This window comes from Plecotus auritus (genome assembly GCF_963455305.1).
Source record: "Plecotus auritus genome assembly, chromosome: 3".
Classification (NCBI taxonomy): domain Eukaryota; kingdom Metazoa; phylum Chordata; class Mammalia; order Chiroptera; family Vespertilionidae; genus Plecotus; species Plecotus auritus.
The window spans coordinates 39,857,767-39,875,233 of NC_137772.1; the positions used below are offsets into that span (position 1 = coordinate 39,857,767).

Genomic DNA, 17,467 nt, shown 5'->3' on the forward strand with positions numbered 1-17,467 from the left:
GGGGCAATTGGTGATTTCACTCCCATTCCACTTAAAGTAACATATTCAGAAACAACTCCTGGGGAATTCCTAGATATATTTGTAATTAGTGACAAAAGTGAAGGGGAAATAAAGCACTAGGGAGAACTTAAAAGAAAGATTTAAAATATAAGAAATCTGGTTAGAGCTTGATAGCAAACAAGAAAAATTTACTGGTATTAATTAAAAGAGATGAAGTTAGGCCATGAAGAAATGGAGTCAATATAACAAAGGTATAGGGCTAAGAACACTCCAAAGTACAAAAGGATTTCAGGGGAAATGACTTTAAACGGGTGAATATCAAAGAAGGAGGGAAAGAAATACACTTAGGTAAATAAGATATTGAAGCAAAAAGAAGGGTCAAGATTGCATTCACAAATAAAAAGTCTGAGGATGACAGGGTACTTGTTAAAAGGACAAGAAAAGGATGTGTAGTACTAATTTTCTGGAAACAGTAAGTTATTTGATAACAGCAAACTACAGGGTCTGGGCTTGGTAAAATTTGAACTTTGGCAAGATTTTATTAAAGAGCCTCAGACACTGAATGATACGTATGTATGAATGGCCTAGTGGTGCGAGGGAGAAAATGATGAGTAAGATAATACTCTAAGTAAGGTAATGTCAAAGTTATTACTATGAAGAAAAAAGGTAAGGTAGCATGAGGTCAAGACTAAACCACTGGATTTGGCAGCAGGAAGACACTGATGACACAGGGAGGAAGGGTTGGGAAGAGACTTAGAATGTGAACATACACACTAACTTTTCCCAGGTAACTGAGTGAAAGCAGTATGAAATGAAGAGGTTTTGTGTCTGTTTTAAGGCTGACGACTCCAGAGCATATCTGTATAATAATGCAGTAAAGGAGAGAGGAAATGTGATACAGATCTTAGAGGCTTGAGTGACTTGATCCTAGCACTTCTTTCATTACACAACAGGGAAGACAGAGAAGGTGGGGTCAGAGAAGGTCAGGAAGGGCACAGAGTCCCTTGCTGAGTGCTTTTATTCTCTCTGGGAAAAGAAGAGGGGAGAACTTTACTCAGGAAAGAGGGAAGGTCACTGAACGTCTTTGAGAAGAGGTGTAAAATGGTCATATGGGAGGGAAAGGGTAAATGCAATGTGATCAGACAATGCTGTGTGAACAATCTCATATCCCTGGTCTTAAACCTAAAGTGGGTTGTCAATGTGTTTCTCCTGAAAAGTCTGGCAGTGCAGGTATGGGATCACTGAAGGGAATGTCAGGGTTTCCACAATATGGAGTTTGGTCAGGTAATTACACCTGGAAGAGTTCAGGGTGCTTATGGATGAGGAATTCTAGTGATAGATGGGATGTGGGATATCCCTGGGTAGGAGGAAATAAGAATATCAAGAATACGACCATGGGAATGAGGGCCAGATCTAGGAGACATAGTTGTCATCTAACTAGAGTGACTGCTTTTTTCAACTGTAATTTTCAACCCAGTTATGAAAAGCATTTCATACTCTTATTCTGCTAAGTTCCTATGGGTAACAGGATACAAAGAACACTCACCCAGAATTTGGCCAGTGAGTTGCTTCTCCATAGCTATAGTTGACAAGATCACACTTATGGTTTATAACTTCTATCACCTATTAAAAAGATGAAAAATCTAATTTAGGAAGCAATGTACAGAAACAGACATGCCAGTAAAATAAAGGCATAGAATCCCACAGTTTCTTAATCAATCGTATTCTAATTTAAATCCAAATATACGTTACTTCTAAGCATATGGTTAATAAACTTTAAAAAAGGTAGGGGGAGACAGCATATAGTAAATATCTATAAAAAACAAAACTAGAGACTTGGCCAGTGAGGCTCAATTGGTACATAGTCCCGTACACCAAAAGTTTGTGGGTTCAATTCCCGGTCAGGGCACATACCTAGGTTTCGGGTTTGATATCCAATCGGGATCTGTAAGGAGGCAACCAATCAATGTTTCTCTCTTACATCAATGGTTTTCTCTCTCTCTCTCTCTCTCTCTCTCTCTCCCCAAAATCAGTAAAAGCATGTCCCTAGGTAGGCATTTAAAAAAATTATAAAAAACAAACAAAAACCCACACACAAAACAAAACTAGCATTTGCAGATTGCAATAGGGGAGAGGAAGAGAAAATGGAATGGTTCTTACCAAAATTAAAATATAATTTATATTAAAATAAAATGTAGAGTATTAGTTAAATTCTTCTTAGGCTGATGGAGTAAGCTGGTAAAGAGGCCTTTTTTGTTGTTTTAAAGTACCTCAAAATAGCCTGTTAGGAGATTTACTAGAAATGAGAAGTATAATGTAAATAATATTTTTATATTTTCCAAGAAACTTTATCCTAATAATTTTAACAAAATAACTGAAAAATACTCTTGGTAAGCACTTTATAAACCTAAAAATATCCCAGATCATCAATTACTAATTTTCTAAATCAACACCTCAAAAAAACTCACAGCTCTTATAAGGCCTGTGCCTGTTTCCATTGTGCTCAGTCTTGTATCACCAATCTTGATTGAAAGAATTTGGGCACCAGGAGCCACACCATTCCGTTCAGGTTCTTCTGGAAAATGCCCAGCAGCTATACTAGCTACATGAGTTCCATGAGCTCCTAGAGGCAAAAAGAGGGGAACATGACAAAATACTCTCACAGATTCAAAGTTTTAACCATCCAATTTTTATATTAATCATGATAAAAATAATTGAATAAGAATATACCCTCACCTTAATATTTAATAATATATTATTCCCTTAATTTTCTTATCAGTAATTCACAAAAAAAATGAAAACTCTTTGAATTCCATACACTATTCTACTACCCTGTGTTCATTGAGAGCAAAAGTGCAATTCACAAGGATGAGGAAGTATTTGCAATATATATAATTGACAAAAAACTTATATCCAGAATATAACCTTTCAAATGCAAAGGAAAAGAAGAAATGTGAAAGAAAAATGGGTGAAACACTTAAAAAGCATTTCACAAAAGAGAAATCCAAATGACTCATAAATATGAAAATATGTTCAACTTCATTAGTCTGAGAAATACATATCAAAGCCACATACCTTTCAGAATGGCTAAACTGTAAGGCTGACTGTCAACAGCAACCATGGATGGGGATGTGCACTCACACAATGCTAGTGGAAGAATAGACTAGCATTTTGGAAAGCTGCACACAGGCATACCCTATGACTTAGCAATTCCACCTCTAGCTATGTACTCAACAGAAATGTGTGCACAGTAAAAGACAAATGCAAAATTGTTCATGGCAGCATTGCTTATAAAATTAAAAAACTTACATGAATACATGGTGTATTTACAGAACTGAATATTATATAGCAATAAATATGAACTACTTTTATACACTATGGGATGAGGCACACAAAAATAGGGCTGATTTAAAGTCACACACAAAAGGGTATATAATGAATAATCCACATATATAAATGGAAATATCACCGTAATAACATTGAACCATGTGCAATTACCACTATTTAATCATTTCTGATCCATAAAACAACAATACCAGATGGTTCAATCTAATGTGCTAATAGAAATAAGGACGATAGTTAACTTTGGGAGGGAGAAGAGACATAATGGGAGCCTTGCTAATGTTTTTATTTCTTGACTTGGTGGTGGCTAGACAGCGTGTTCATCTATGATAATTCAATGCATATACAATTTGTGATTTGTATACTTTTCTCTAAATATGTCATAAACCAATGAAGTAAACACAAACAAAAAAATTGAGCCTTTTTTTTAATTGAAAAGTTTTTTAAAAGACATGGGTAGAGAGAAATGTCATACTACTGTCAGATAAACAGTAACACAAACATAATGATAAATTACAACTGGCATTGGGCCTTAATGTTTGAGTGACACTGGAATAGTTGGAGCTCCAGGAGAAATGAGAGAATAAGACTCTTCCAACTGGGTCTGCTGCTATGCTGAGATTCCTCTACTCCAGACAACTGTTGTTATGTAAGAATATGGATCCAATATTACCAATTCTTCCTGTCTTATTTTTTCCAATAAAAACAGAAAAGCTGGAGCCCTGGCCAGTGTAATCAATGGTTAGTGTCCACTCCCCCTGTGTACCAAAGGATCGTGGGTTTAATTCCCTGTCAAGGGCATGTACCTGGGTTGCAGGTCCGATGCCCAGCCCCTGTTGGGGCGCATGACAGAGGCAACCAATAGATGTGTCTCTCTTACACTGATGTTTCTCTCTTTCTCCCTCCCTCTCCATCCCTCCCTTCCACTCTCTCTTAAAAAATCAATCAATGGGAAAAATACCATCAGGTGAGGATTAACAAAACAAAAATAAAAAATAGGAAAGTTGGATTTTAGTGTAATCTCTCCAACCAACCCCCCCAAAAAACTTTGCCACCACCACCACCTATCAGTTAGAATGGCTAAAATTAAGTTTTACTGGCCAAACTGTGTGTGGACAAGAATGTGGAGCTTCTGGAGCACTCATGTTCTGCTGGTGGAATGCAGAGGGTACAGCCCCTGAGGAAAACAGCCTGGGAGTTTCTTAAGTTAAATATATGCCTACTGTAACTAACCAGTTCTCTTAAATATCATTCCAAGTTAAACAAAAATGTATTTCCACACAGAGACTTGTACACAAATGTTGAAACAATGCAAATGTCCACCAGAAGGTGAATGGATAAACAAACCATGATGTATTCACATCATGAAATACTACTCATAAATAAGGAATAAGCTATTTATAATCATAATATAAATAAATTTCAAACTGCCGAAACCGGTTTGGCTCAGTGGATAGAGCGTCGGCCTGCGGACTGAAGGGTCCTGGGTTCGATTCTGGTCAAGGGCATGTACCTTGGTTGCGGGCACATCCCCGGTGGGAGGTGTGCAGGAGGCAACTGATCGATGTTTCTCACTCATCGATGTTTCTAGCTCTCTATCCCTCTCCCTACCTCTCTGTAAAATATCAATAAAATATATTGAAAAATAAATAAATAAATAAAGTTCAAACAATTACTCTGAAATAAGGCTGGCAAAAAAAAAAAAACAAAAAACAACAACAACACAAAACCCAAAAAACTTATTTTTATTCCACTTACATAAAATTCTAGAAAATGTAAACTAATCTAGAGTGATAGTTTTGTGGCTACCTGGGGTTGTGGGTGGAGACAGGGCTGGATTACACAGGAAGACAAGCAAACTGTGGGTGTGATGGAAATGTTCAATATCTTGATTGTGGTGATGGTTTCCTGGGAGTATGCATCTATCAAAACTTATCAAATTACACACACACACAGAGTATATATTATGCTTTAGCTATTCAGCTGTGTATTAAGTTGGGGAACGGGGTGATAAAGAGTTGTCTTTCATACTTTGGAAAGTATATGATTGTCTAATCTACATTGTGTACCTGAAAATAATGCAAAATAGTAAATGTAAACTGTAGTTAAAAAATAAAATTTAAATTAAAAAAAAATAATGGAAGTCTTCTTGACCTCATTCCCCTTGCTCCTTCACCAGGAGTAACCACTATCCAGAAGATGGTGTGCATCTTCTTACCATCTATATTGTTACGATATATACATACATATCCATAAACACTGTGTAGTATCTGGCATATTTTACACGTTTTATCATTAATATATTTAAAATTTATGTATGAGATATAGGTATATATAAATTTGTTTTGATTGCTGTATAATATTCCACAGTATGAATACACAATTTTTTTAAAAAGTATTCTTTTGTTGATGGGTATTTTGACTGTTTCACCTGAGAGTACAAACAATTAGGTAAAAAGATCTTGTGTGTCATTTCAAAAACAGTTTGAATTTCTCTCAGGTTAATATTTGGAAGTGAAATTACTGTTCTTTAGATGAATTATGCTGAAGGATTTTTTTTTTTTGTGGTTGGACCATGTTTATATTCTTGGAAGGGATCCTACATGACTATGATTTTAAGGAACAACATCTTGCCAAGGAACCAAATTACATCTATTATTCCAGACCTAGTTCTTCAGTTGGAATCTCTAAATTAAATTCTCTATGAGGCTGCTTTTGGCTACAGAAATTTATCCTCTTGCACTTTGTAAATTTAACTCTAATTAGCATATTTGAAACAGAATACCTCCACTGGTCACAATAGAGAGCAGGTTTCCATCATCATATATATTAACGGAGTAATTCAACATCTCAGCTGTGCCAAAAGAGCTATATTCTTGGGCTTCCTTGTAGTTTCTTAATACAGTAGATTTACTCAAGTCCCCGTCTTCATTCGAATCAATGCAGGCTCTGTTAATTCAGAATATAGAAGAGATAATGAAATCTATTGTCTTACCTTCCCCAAAATTACATAATATTGTTTCTCAGGCATATTCTTACTACCCTATCTGTTTCAACCACAGCAAACAGTAACTGCCTGGTTTAGATTTCTCCATAGTCATCAGCAAAGATTAGGTAAGATAGCATCACAAAATTCCAGGCAGAAAGCCTTACATCCCACTTAAGAAATTAGACCAAAGCTTAGCCTAGAGTAGTGGTCGGCAAATTCATTAGTCAACAGAGCAGCAAACCGTGGCTCGCAAGCCGCATGTGGCTCGCGAGCCGCAGTTGGCCGACCACTGGCCTAGAGCTTTAGAATAGTTTAGGATGATTTTGACATATAGCCTAGGCCTTACTTCCTGCTTCTTCTAGAACTGGCTGCTGGACCCAATTGTGTATACAGGCTCCTTAAGCAAGAACTATTATCGAGCCACCATCCCACAGTTGTAACAACCTTAGGCAAACATATTTTACAAAAAGCATTTTCTACATAGTTTTATGGTTGTCCACCTATCTGCTCTTTTCCCAGTTTATCTTTTTAATTGTATAAAGGCCATCTATCTATACTAATAAAAGGATAATATGCTAATTAGATCAGATAGACCAGACGTTTTCCGTACAAAGCTGCAGCGGCTGCAAGGGCTGAAGAAGGCCAGCAGCCATCAATGGCAGCAGCAGCGGGGTGATGGGGCAGCACCTTCACCTGATTGACACGGTCGCCTCCTGCAGAGGGAGGCCAGACTGCAGCTTAGGCCCCCACGGTGGGATATCCCGAGGCAGTGGTCGGCAAACTGCAGCTCGCAAGCCACATGAGGCTCATGAGCCATGGTTTGCCGCTCTGTTGACTAATGAGTTTGCCGACCACTGCTGTAAGGCATTACCCTCACCCAGAAGTTTTGACTTCAGGTTAAAGACATTAGTACATTATTAAAATGTTTTAAGTGTTTTTCCCTAAGGCAGTGGTCGGCAAACTCATTAGTCAACAGAACTGCAGTTTGCCGCCCACTACCCTGAGGGCTCCTGGACTGTGAGAGGGGGCTGGCTGGGCTGAGATCCACCCCTGCCACATGCACAAATTTTCATGCACTGGGCCTCTAGTCCTATCTAATAAAAAAGTAATATGCAAATTAACCATCACTCCGTTACACCCACAAGCCACGCCCACAAGCCAATCAGGAGTATGCAAATTAACCCAACCAAGATGGCTGCAGACATGGAGAGAGAAGGAGGGAGGCTTGGGTTTCCCCGGCGATGGAGGAAGCCAAGCTTTCCACACACCATGGCTGGCCCAGGCCTCCACTCCAGGCTACAAAGTTTAAATTATAGAAGATAAATAAATCCCAACAAAAATGGCGGCAGCCACGGAGCTGGAGAGAGCAGGAGGCTAGTGTTGCCCCCGGCGATGGAGGAAGCCAAGCTTTCCGCACACCCTGGAGGGCCCAGGCCTCCACTCCAAGCTACAAAGTTTCAATTATAGAAGATAAATAAATCCCAACAAAAATGGTGGCAGCCACGGAGCTGGAGAAAGCAGGAGGCTAGGGTTACCCCCAGTGATGGAAGAAGCCAAGCTTCTGCAGCCTTGGCCTGCCTTGGCCTCCACTTAAGGCTACAAAGTTTCAATTATACAAGATAAATAAATCCCAACAGAAATGGTTGCCGCCACGGAGCGAGCAGAAGGCTTGGCTCCGCTCCAGGCTACAAAGTTCCAATTGTAGAAGATAAATAAATCCCAGATACCAGGGCCTCCGCTTGGGTTGCCAGGGGGCGTGGCTGGCCTGCAAACCACCACAGGCCCCTCGCCCAGGCCGCCCCACACCCCAAGGAAACCCCCACCCTGATCCGGGACACCCTTCAGGGCAAACCAGCTGGCTCCCACCCGTGCACCAGGCCTCTATTCTATCTAATAAGAGTAATATGCAGATTGACCATCACTCCAACACACAGATGGCTGCCCCCATGTGGTCAAAGATGGCCACCACAAGATGGCCAGCAGGGGAGGGCAGTTGGGAGGGACCGGGCCTGCAAGGGAGGGCAGTTGGGGGCGATCAAGCCTGCAGGGGAGGGCAGTTAGGAGTGACCAGGCCAGCAGAAGAGGGAAGTTTGGGGTGACCAGGCCTGCAGGGGAGGGCAGTTAGGAGTGACCAGGCCTGCAGGGGAGGGCAGTCAGGGGTGACCAGGCCTGCAGGAGAGGGCAGCTAGGCATCAATCAGGCTGGCAGGGGAGTGGTTAGGGCAGCCGTGGGCAAACTACGGCCCGCGGGCCAGATCCTGCTGTTCTATCTGGTTCTCTTGCTCTCCCCTCCGCTCCTTTACTTTGAATTTATATTAGTTCACACAAACACTCCATCCATGCTTTTGTTCCGGCCCTCTGGTCCAGTTTAAGAACCCATTGTGGCCCTCGAGTCAAAAAGTTTGCCCACCCCTGGGTTAGGGGGTGATCAGGCTGGCAGGCAGAAGTGGTTAGGGGCAATCAGGAAAGCAGGCAGGCGAGCAGTTGGGAGCCACCAGTCCTGGATTGTGCAGGTCTAATTAAGCAAGTTTATTCTATGTATCTAAAAGGCTAAGTTGACCCACTGGGATTGGGCCTTAATGGGCAGTCGGACATCCCTCTCACAGTCCCAGATTGGAGAGGGTGCAGGCTGGACTGAGGGACCCGCCCCGCCAATGCATGAATTTCATGCACCGGGCCTCTAGTATATATATAAAAGGCTAATATGCTAAGTGTCCCTCCTACCATCCGACCGGTATGACACACACTGACCACCAGGGGGCAGATGCTGAATGCAGGAGCTGCCATGACATGCACTGGCCGGCACCACGGACCTGGTGCTGACAAACCAACACTCACCTTCCCCCAAATGGGACACAGGCTCCACCACCACCCTGCAGCAACACCCCACCAAATGCAGCCAACACTGCCGAGACCTCATGGCCCAATATGCAGCCCACAGCCCAGCCCAGCCCATCCCAGCTTCCTCTCCCTAGCGATGCCTAGCCTCCTTGCAGTTTCTTCAGCCCAGGAACATGACTTGCTTTGTAGCCAGGTGCAAACATTTCACACTTTAACCAAATGTCTGTGAAGTGTTTTGCCGTGCCTCATTTCATTTAATCACAGAAGTCCTGGAGTAGGTAGATACGAGACTTAGTGGAATCCTATTTTCTTTTCATTAGCGGGAAAATGGAGATTTAGAAAGTTTAGAAACTTGACCTGACTGAAAAGAAGTAAGAAATAGTGGACCTGGAAAATGACTTCAGGTTTTCTCACTGCACAGAATATAGTCAAACACTGCTGCAGTTAAATATTTTACCCTTTGTTCTCCCTGTGTGATCTACAATAATAATCTGCTTCATGTTAATATTTACTGCTGTGTTGCTGACAATTACCTGAAAGAGAAGTTGGGGTGCTTCACTGGGCTGGAAAAAGTTTAGCTACATCAGAAAGCAGGTCTAATTAAGCAAGTTTATTCTATATTTCTAAAAGGCTAAGTTGACTCATGCATGCACTATACATATAAAGCTCTCGCTGGCACCAATCGCACCCGTGTGTTTCGATCTGTCATTGTCGATCGTGAATTTGGTTGACACTTCTATTATAGAGAAAGGGCGAATAGCTATATTAAAATATTTCTTCAAATTAATTTCCTTTCAATGTGCACGAATTCATGCACCGGGCCACTAGTTTATTATAAATACTAAAGCATGTATATTCTATGAACAAACTACAACAATTTGGAAAGAAGGATCTCTAAAACTATCAGTTTGTGTTTATATATAGACTTCAATCAATGTGTAGCCAAAATGATTTACAACATTTCAAAAAAAGAAATACAATATAGCAACATATATAAGATTGAACACTTATGAGAAAAATTAGGAAAAGAGAAAATAAGTAGCATGTCAAATGAAGGCAGGACTGAGGTTGAAAGGTAAAATGTATGCCATCAAACCCTCAGTATTTGCAAGACAGAGCAGCACTTTTGGTTCCAAAATAGATGGTTAGGATCCCTCCTGGAAGTCATCTCTAAGCCTTCCCTTTCTTTCGCGCAGCCTATAACGTGCTATAAATTTCTACCAGCTCCTTGTGGTCCTCTGAATCTTCCCCCTCTAACCTTCACCCCCCTCCCTTTCCTACCCTCTTTGCTTAGCTAACTTTTGGTAATCCTTCAATGAAACCTTTCTTGATGATTCCTAGATGGGTTCAGATGACCCCAATACTTGATTCCACAGCGTCTAGGGTCCATGGAGTAGCTTCTAGAGCAGCTGTGGGCAAACTACGGCCCGTGGGCCGGATCCGGCCCGTTCGGCTGTTCTATCGGGCCCGCGGAGCTGAAAGAGTGGAGGGTTCTCTTGCTCTCCCCTCCGCTCCTTTACTTTGAATTTTTTTTTTTAAATATATTTTATTGATATTTTACAGAGAGGAAGGGAGAGGGATAGAGAGCTAGAAACATCGATGAGAGAGAAACATCGATCAGCTGCTTCCTGCACACCTCCCACTGGGGATGTGCCCGCAACCAAGGTACATGCCCTTGACCGGAATCGAACCCGGGACCCTTCAGTCCGCAGGCCGACGCTCTATCCACTGAGCCAAACCGGTTTCGGCTACTTTGAATTTATATTAGTTCACACAAACACTCCATCTATGCTTTTGTTCTGGCCCTCCGGTCCAGTTTAAGAACCCATTGTGGCCCTCGAGTCAAAAAGTTTGCCCACCCCTGTTCTAGAGAGTCCACCTACTCAATTAAGCTACTCAAGTATTTGCCAAATGATGAAATAACGGATGAATCAACACTTTTAACAACATTCTCACAGCAAGGGCAGTCAAGGTGGTAGTGTAGGTAAATGGGGTTCTGGCATCCTCTCACAACCATAGCAAAATTACAACTAAACTACAGAACTGTCATTCAGAACTGTCTGTAATCTGGCTGAACACAAGTCCTACAACTAAGGATATAAAGAAGCCACATGGAGAATGGTTGGAGGGGAGCAGATGAGAATGAGCTGGTCCCACACCCACATATGGTGGATAAAAATCAGGAGGGCTACCTCAGCTACAGAGAACACCCTGAGGATTGGGGGTGGGGAGGTAAGGGGATGTCCCAGCCCTCCACCAGCCCCCCAGCCCAGAGTTCAGTGCTAGGAAGAGAAGTCCCCATAATTTCTGGCTGTAAAGCTCAGCAGGGATTGTTGCTGAATGAAATGGAGGGAGGCTAGAGTCCTAGATGTTTCTTTAAAGAGCCAGCACACAAACTTACTGACACTCACCCTGAGTTTCAGTGCTGGAGAAGCAACTCAAAAGACACCAAGGACATATGGGACACATGGGAACTAAATTGTCTGGCATCAGGGCAAGAGCTGGGGTGACGGCTTTCTCACAGGCAAAAGTGCTGGCAAAGGCCATTGTTCCTTTGATGACCCCCTCCCCCGAGAACTGGCAGGTAGGCACCATATCTGAGTCTCCATCAACATGGCTAACACCATTCACCCCACCCTGGTTATTCCCCGAGACTCCATTCCACCCAAATAGCAGGCCCACCTAGCTGTTTCCAATGCATTTTCCATAAGAATGACCTGTCTTAGATCATGCTTCAGATTTTCCTAAAATCTTTCAAACAAGCAGAATCTCGTGGGTGTGCCACATGTGCTCACTAAATGGCCCCAGGCCTGGCACTAATGGCAGCTGGCTTTGGTTCACAACTTGGCCTCTGCACCTCCAAGCCAAGCACAAGTAGCAGCCACCTGCAGATTGTTTATAGCTCATGCCAGCTGGCCCTGGGTAGAAGACAGGCAGTGGCTGACTTGGCCTGCACCTCCCAGGAGGCCCCAGAGTCAGTGTACCCAGTGGATAGCTTCAGGCCATACAAAAGCACCATCCAACCACCTCCACAAGCACACACTCAAGGGGCAGATTCAGAGGACACCAGAGCCCTGCTGAAGTCCTACTCTGTGGGGTGGGCCCCTACACAGTTGATCCACCATGCTGGTTGCAACCAGTTCTTGCAGCTGATTGGCTTGGGAGTAAATCCCTCCCATAAGGTGCCCACAGCAATCAAGGTTCAACTATAAAAGGTGTACACAGCCCAAACAGGGGATTTGAAGGGGGGGTACACCTGGAGTGCCCAGATCAGGTGAACGGGGAGGCTGTGGCACTGAACCCTACAGGACACTACATTAAGCCATCCTACCAGCAGCTCTATCTAATACATAGAAACAAAAAAAGGGAGACTGCCAAAATGAAGAGACAAAGAAACACGTCCCAAATGAAAAAATCTCTATATATAAAAGGCTAAGTGACCAACAACCATCCGACTGGCCAGTACATATGACGCACACTGACCACCAGGGGCAAACGCTCAACGCAGAAGCTGCCAAGCTCTGGTGACTTGGCAGCGTTGGTTCTCGGGTGACACACCCCAGAACCAGAGAGGAGGGAGCCCGATTCCTCGCAGGGCTGCGCGATTCCACCTTCGGCCATGGGATACGTTGTTGCTAGGACACTGTCGGCCCCAAATTTGGTTTACTGCCGAGCTGCAGTGACTTGGCAGCAGCAGTTCTCAGGTGACACACCCCAGAACCAGAGAAGAGGGTGCCCGATTCCTCGCAGGGCTGCATGATTCCATCTTCGGCCATGAGTTATGTTGTTGCTGGGGCACTGTTTGCTAACGTTTCTTCTAATTAATTTCCTTTCAATGTGCACAAATCCGTGCACCAGACAACAAGTAGGATAAAACCCCAGAAAAAGAACTAAACAAAATGGAGACAAGCAATCTATTAGACGCAGAGTTCAAAACACTAATTATAAGGATGCTCAATGAACTCCGGGAAAGAGTAGCTGAACTTAGTGAGAACTTCAACAACATAAAATAAGGACATAGAAACCATAAAAAAGAAAGTCAGAAACGAAAGATACATTAACTGAAATGAAGAATTTATAGGGAATCAACAGTAGAGTAGATGAAGCTGAGAATCAAATGAGTGATTTGGAAAATAAGAAAGTAAAAAAACACCCAGGCACAACAGCAAAAGAAAAATGAATTAAACCAATTTAGGATATTGTAAGGAGCCTCTGGGATAACTTCAAGTATACCAACATTTGAATCATAGGGGTGCCAGAAGAAAAAGAAAGAGAGATAAAGGAAGACACTGAAAACCTATTTGAAAAATAATGACAGAAAAATTTCCCTAACATGGTAAAGGAAAAGGCATACAAATCCAGGAAGTGCAGAGAGTCCCAGTAAGATGAACCCAAAGTGACCCACATCAAGACACATCATAATTAAAATGCCAAAGATAAAGACAAAGAGAGAATGTTAAAAGCTGCACGAGAAAAGTAATTAGTTACCTATAAGGAAGCACCCATAAGACTGTAAGCTGATTTCTCAATAGAAATTTTGTAGACCAGAAGGGATTGGCAAGAAATATTCAGTGACAAAAAGCCAGGACCTACAACCAAGATTACTCTACCCAGCAAAGCTATCATTTTGAATGGAAGGACAGATAAAAGATTTGCAGATAAGAAAAAAAGCTAAGAAGTTCATCAAACCAGTAATACATCAAATGTTAAAGGGTCTTCTTTAAAAAGAAAAAGAAAAGATAAAAATTGAATCTAAAAAAACAAAATAAACAGAACAGAAACAGACTCACAGATACGGAGACATTTTGATGGTTGCGAATGGGAATGGTTGAAAAAGGTGAAGGGGTTGGGAAGTACAAATTGGAAGTTACAGAAGTCACAGGGATGTAAAGTACAGTATAGGAAATGTAGTCAACAATCCTAATAAAGAGGGAATATGCTAATTGACCCTCATGCCGTCACAAAGATGTTGGCGCCCACAGCCAATAAGGAGGGAATATGCTACTTGACTGCCATGCCCTCAAACATGGCGGCACCCAGTCCTCTCAGCCCCGCCGGGGTGGCAGGCACGCAGCAAGGCCTGCCTCGAGTCCCCCAGTCCCCTCAGCCCCCCAGGGCCAGCCCGGAAGCCTTGGATGGCAGCTGCCCAGCCACCTAGGGCTGCCCAGGGCTCAGGTATCCAGGGCCAGCCGAGCCGGCAGTGGCAGCAGCAGAGGTGTGATGGGGGTGTTGCCTTCCCCTGATCGCCGGGTTGCCTCCCACCCCTGAGGGCTCCCGGACTATGAGAGAAGGCAGGCCGGGCTGAGGGACACCCCCTCCTCCAGGGCATGAATTTTCATGCACCAGGCCTCTAGTGTTCTAATAATGTGTGTCAGATGGGTACAAGATTTATCAGGATGATCACTTAGTATGTTATATAATGCCCAATCTTGATTCAGTTATACACCTGAAACTATTATAATATTGTATGTCAACTGTAATTGGAAAATAAAAAATGATTTAAAAAATTATCACAGTAAATACAGTGATGCATGTCACAGATCAGTTTCTTATAACCACCATCAATATAAAGTGACTCAACAATTCAAACATGCTATCAAATTAAACAAATATTAGTGACTTCAATAATAACTCCTCTGGGGGCGAAACATAAATGTGGTGCAAGTTTATAACTTTCTGAAGGTCTGGTTGGCTTAATTCAAGGAACAGTTGTCAGAATACAGAGAAAGGGAATAAGAAAATGAGGTTCATGGAAAAAAATTAGGGATTTGGGGCTTATAAATTCCTAAACATTTTGAATACATTTGTTTAATTTTCTATGGAAAAAATCCACAGCTTTCTTCAAATCTAAAAAAAAAAAGAATCCCAAAACAAAACAAAAAACCTGAGACAGCAAAATAAAAAACTACTAAAAAGAAACAAATAAATGTTCTTTCCTTTATGCAATCCTCTATGAACACATATTATTTCTCTCAACCAGTTTTTTGCTCCATAAGGAGATAGTGAGTTTGACACCATACCTCCTGACAAATACTTAATAGTTATATTAGGTTATCTACTAAGTGCAGAGATGTGGGTTTAACAATTACTGGAAATGTGGCAGGGGGAGGTTAGACTTGACATTCTTTGTGAAACAAAAACAAAACAAACACATGATATTTAAGGTTACTTTACTCTCCCTCAGAAATGGCTGTGCCTAAAGTTCGCCTTAGGTAATGTGGAGTTTTTAAGATTCTCCAAAAAAAAATTCTGGATCTAACTCTGAAATGAGGTGGGGAAATTAAAGCCCTAAATAATATATTATGATGCTTTAAAAAAAGGTATTCCCAGTAGCACCTGAAGCATAATTCTGCTACACTTCTCACTCATAATATTGTCTAAAATGTTACTCTAGTGATTTCAGATTGCATTTCATTTAATGTTTGATTAAATGTCATTTCCAACAGAAAAATTCTAAAGGTGTCTTAGAATACTGTCAACAACCTGTTACAATTTATCACTTACTCTGTCAACTGCCTTAACAACCAAGTAAACCTTCTGGAAACATACTGGCACCCTGGACCTCGTGATCCTAAATTCTTTTCTCTGAGGACAAAGTAGCCTGCAGTTCTCAGTCATGTGTGGAAAATACTGTAATTGAAACCACTATTGCCCCACTATGCAATCCCTACTAATATTATAGTATTTCTTTCAGTCCTTTTGTAGTACCTTTTCCCCACATATACTCAGTTTTGTATCTAGTATTTTCCACACATTTAACCTTGCCTCCTCTCCCACAATAAAACTCACCTAAGCCTTATCACTAGAAATGACTGTCTCATGTTACACCATGTAGTGGATATACCAAATTTTGCTAAACCGTATCTTTGAACACTTTTTATATTACAATCACTACGATCAAAGCTTTCTGCATAGCTTTGTAGAAAAAAAATGTCCACAAATGTGTGTACACTTACATGTATATACACATATACAACATAACTAAATACATGCAAAAACTACATTAATATTTAATATCATATGAATGAAAAATTCAAATGGAGCACAAATTTCTCATTCAATTAAAAATTTATACCCATTGTCAGAGATGAGGTAGAACTGACATCCATAGGAGGAAATACCTCCTTTAAGAAGGGTACATTGTAAAGTAAACAATCTGAAAAAAGTAATCAAGTCATCATATCTTGTCCTGTACCTTGGGAAATGACTCTCTGCATATGAACAGGGACTCAAACTGTAAAACTATATTAGATTTCAAGTTTTAGGGGTTTAAAAAAATTAAAATATAATTCTATCCAAAGCAAAAGAAACAAAAATAAGGAGTTTTAAGGAAAGCCCCTGGCTTACTGCTGGTACCCTAAAACACGCATATGCCTATATATCTGTATTAAGAACACATTCCTATTTCCACGCAGATAGTTTTCAAGAAGTCATACTACCAACTCCAAGAAATATATCTGCAGTGTATAAGTTCTACTAAGAAAAAAAACCTGAAAATGTGTAGGATAGGTAACTTGGTATAAATCATCAATATTACTATTATTAGTAACAGCAGCAAAAGCTTACATTTATTGAGTGCATACTGTGTCTAGAAACAACAAAATTAACTTTTATAAAATCCTCTAGGAAAGTAGTATTATCTCAATTAACAGATGAGAAAACAGGCTTAGAGATGTTCCTAGCTTCCGTCTTAGAGAATGAAATCTGTATCATACCACCCACATTATAATGCCTCACTTCAACTTAGCTACCTTGTCCCAATTTAGATATCTTCATTCAACTTTCCTCCCTTTTCCAAAGTAGATGCTTTGCAATATTCTCTTGCAGTTACTTTCCAAATTGCCCAGCTTCAATCAGGGACACTTTTACATGTATCAATGATTAAACTGATAAAATCTGGTTACTGATTACTATCTGGTTAGTGAAATAAACTTTAAACACAAGAGTCAGGTCTAGTATCTAAAGTACTAAGAAGTTCAAAAGGCTTATCCAAAACTACCCAAAAGCTAATTTGGCTTTCAAATAGTTTTGCTTAATAAGATTAATGTCATAATAAACCAAATCTCTGGCAGTTTTGAGGGTTTAATGTCCTTCAGAGTAGACAAAAAATAATTTTGACGTGAAGAGCTATTTATATACTAGTATATAAAAACCTAAGTGACTGGAGTGACCCAAGTGACCAGAATGACCAGTCGCTATGACACGCAATGACCACCAGGGGGCAGGCGCTCAACACAGGAGCTGCCCCCTGGTGGTCAGTGTGCTCCCACAGTGTGCTCCCTGGTGGTCAGTGTGC

At 41.2% G+C, this 17,467-nt stretch overlaps 1 protein-coding gene across 3 annotated transcripts in view; it reads right to left on the reverse strand.

Annotated features, from left to right (window-relative positions):
- Window positions 1-17,467, reverse strand: part of TPP2 (tripeptidyl peptidase 2) — a 101,811-nt gene that overhangs the window by 58,268 nt on the left and 26,076 nt on the right. For all 3 annotated transcript variants that reach the window (XR_013960078.1, XM_080659121.1, XM_080659122.1), the window contains exons 6-8: window positions 6,128-6,291; window positions 2,469-2,623; window positions 1,547-1,623 (exon numbers count right to left, since the gene is read on the reverse strand). Coding sequence is in view for 2 of the 3 variants with exons in the window: in XM_080659121.1 (XP_080515247.1) it covers window positions 1,547-1,623; window positions 2,469-2,623; window positions 6,128-6,291 (396 nt within the window). In the remaining variant the exon portion in view is untranslated. The remainder of the gene's footprint in view (window positions 1-1,546; window positions 1,624-2,468; window positions 2,624-6,127; window positions 6,292-17,467) is intronic.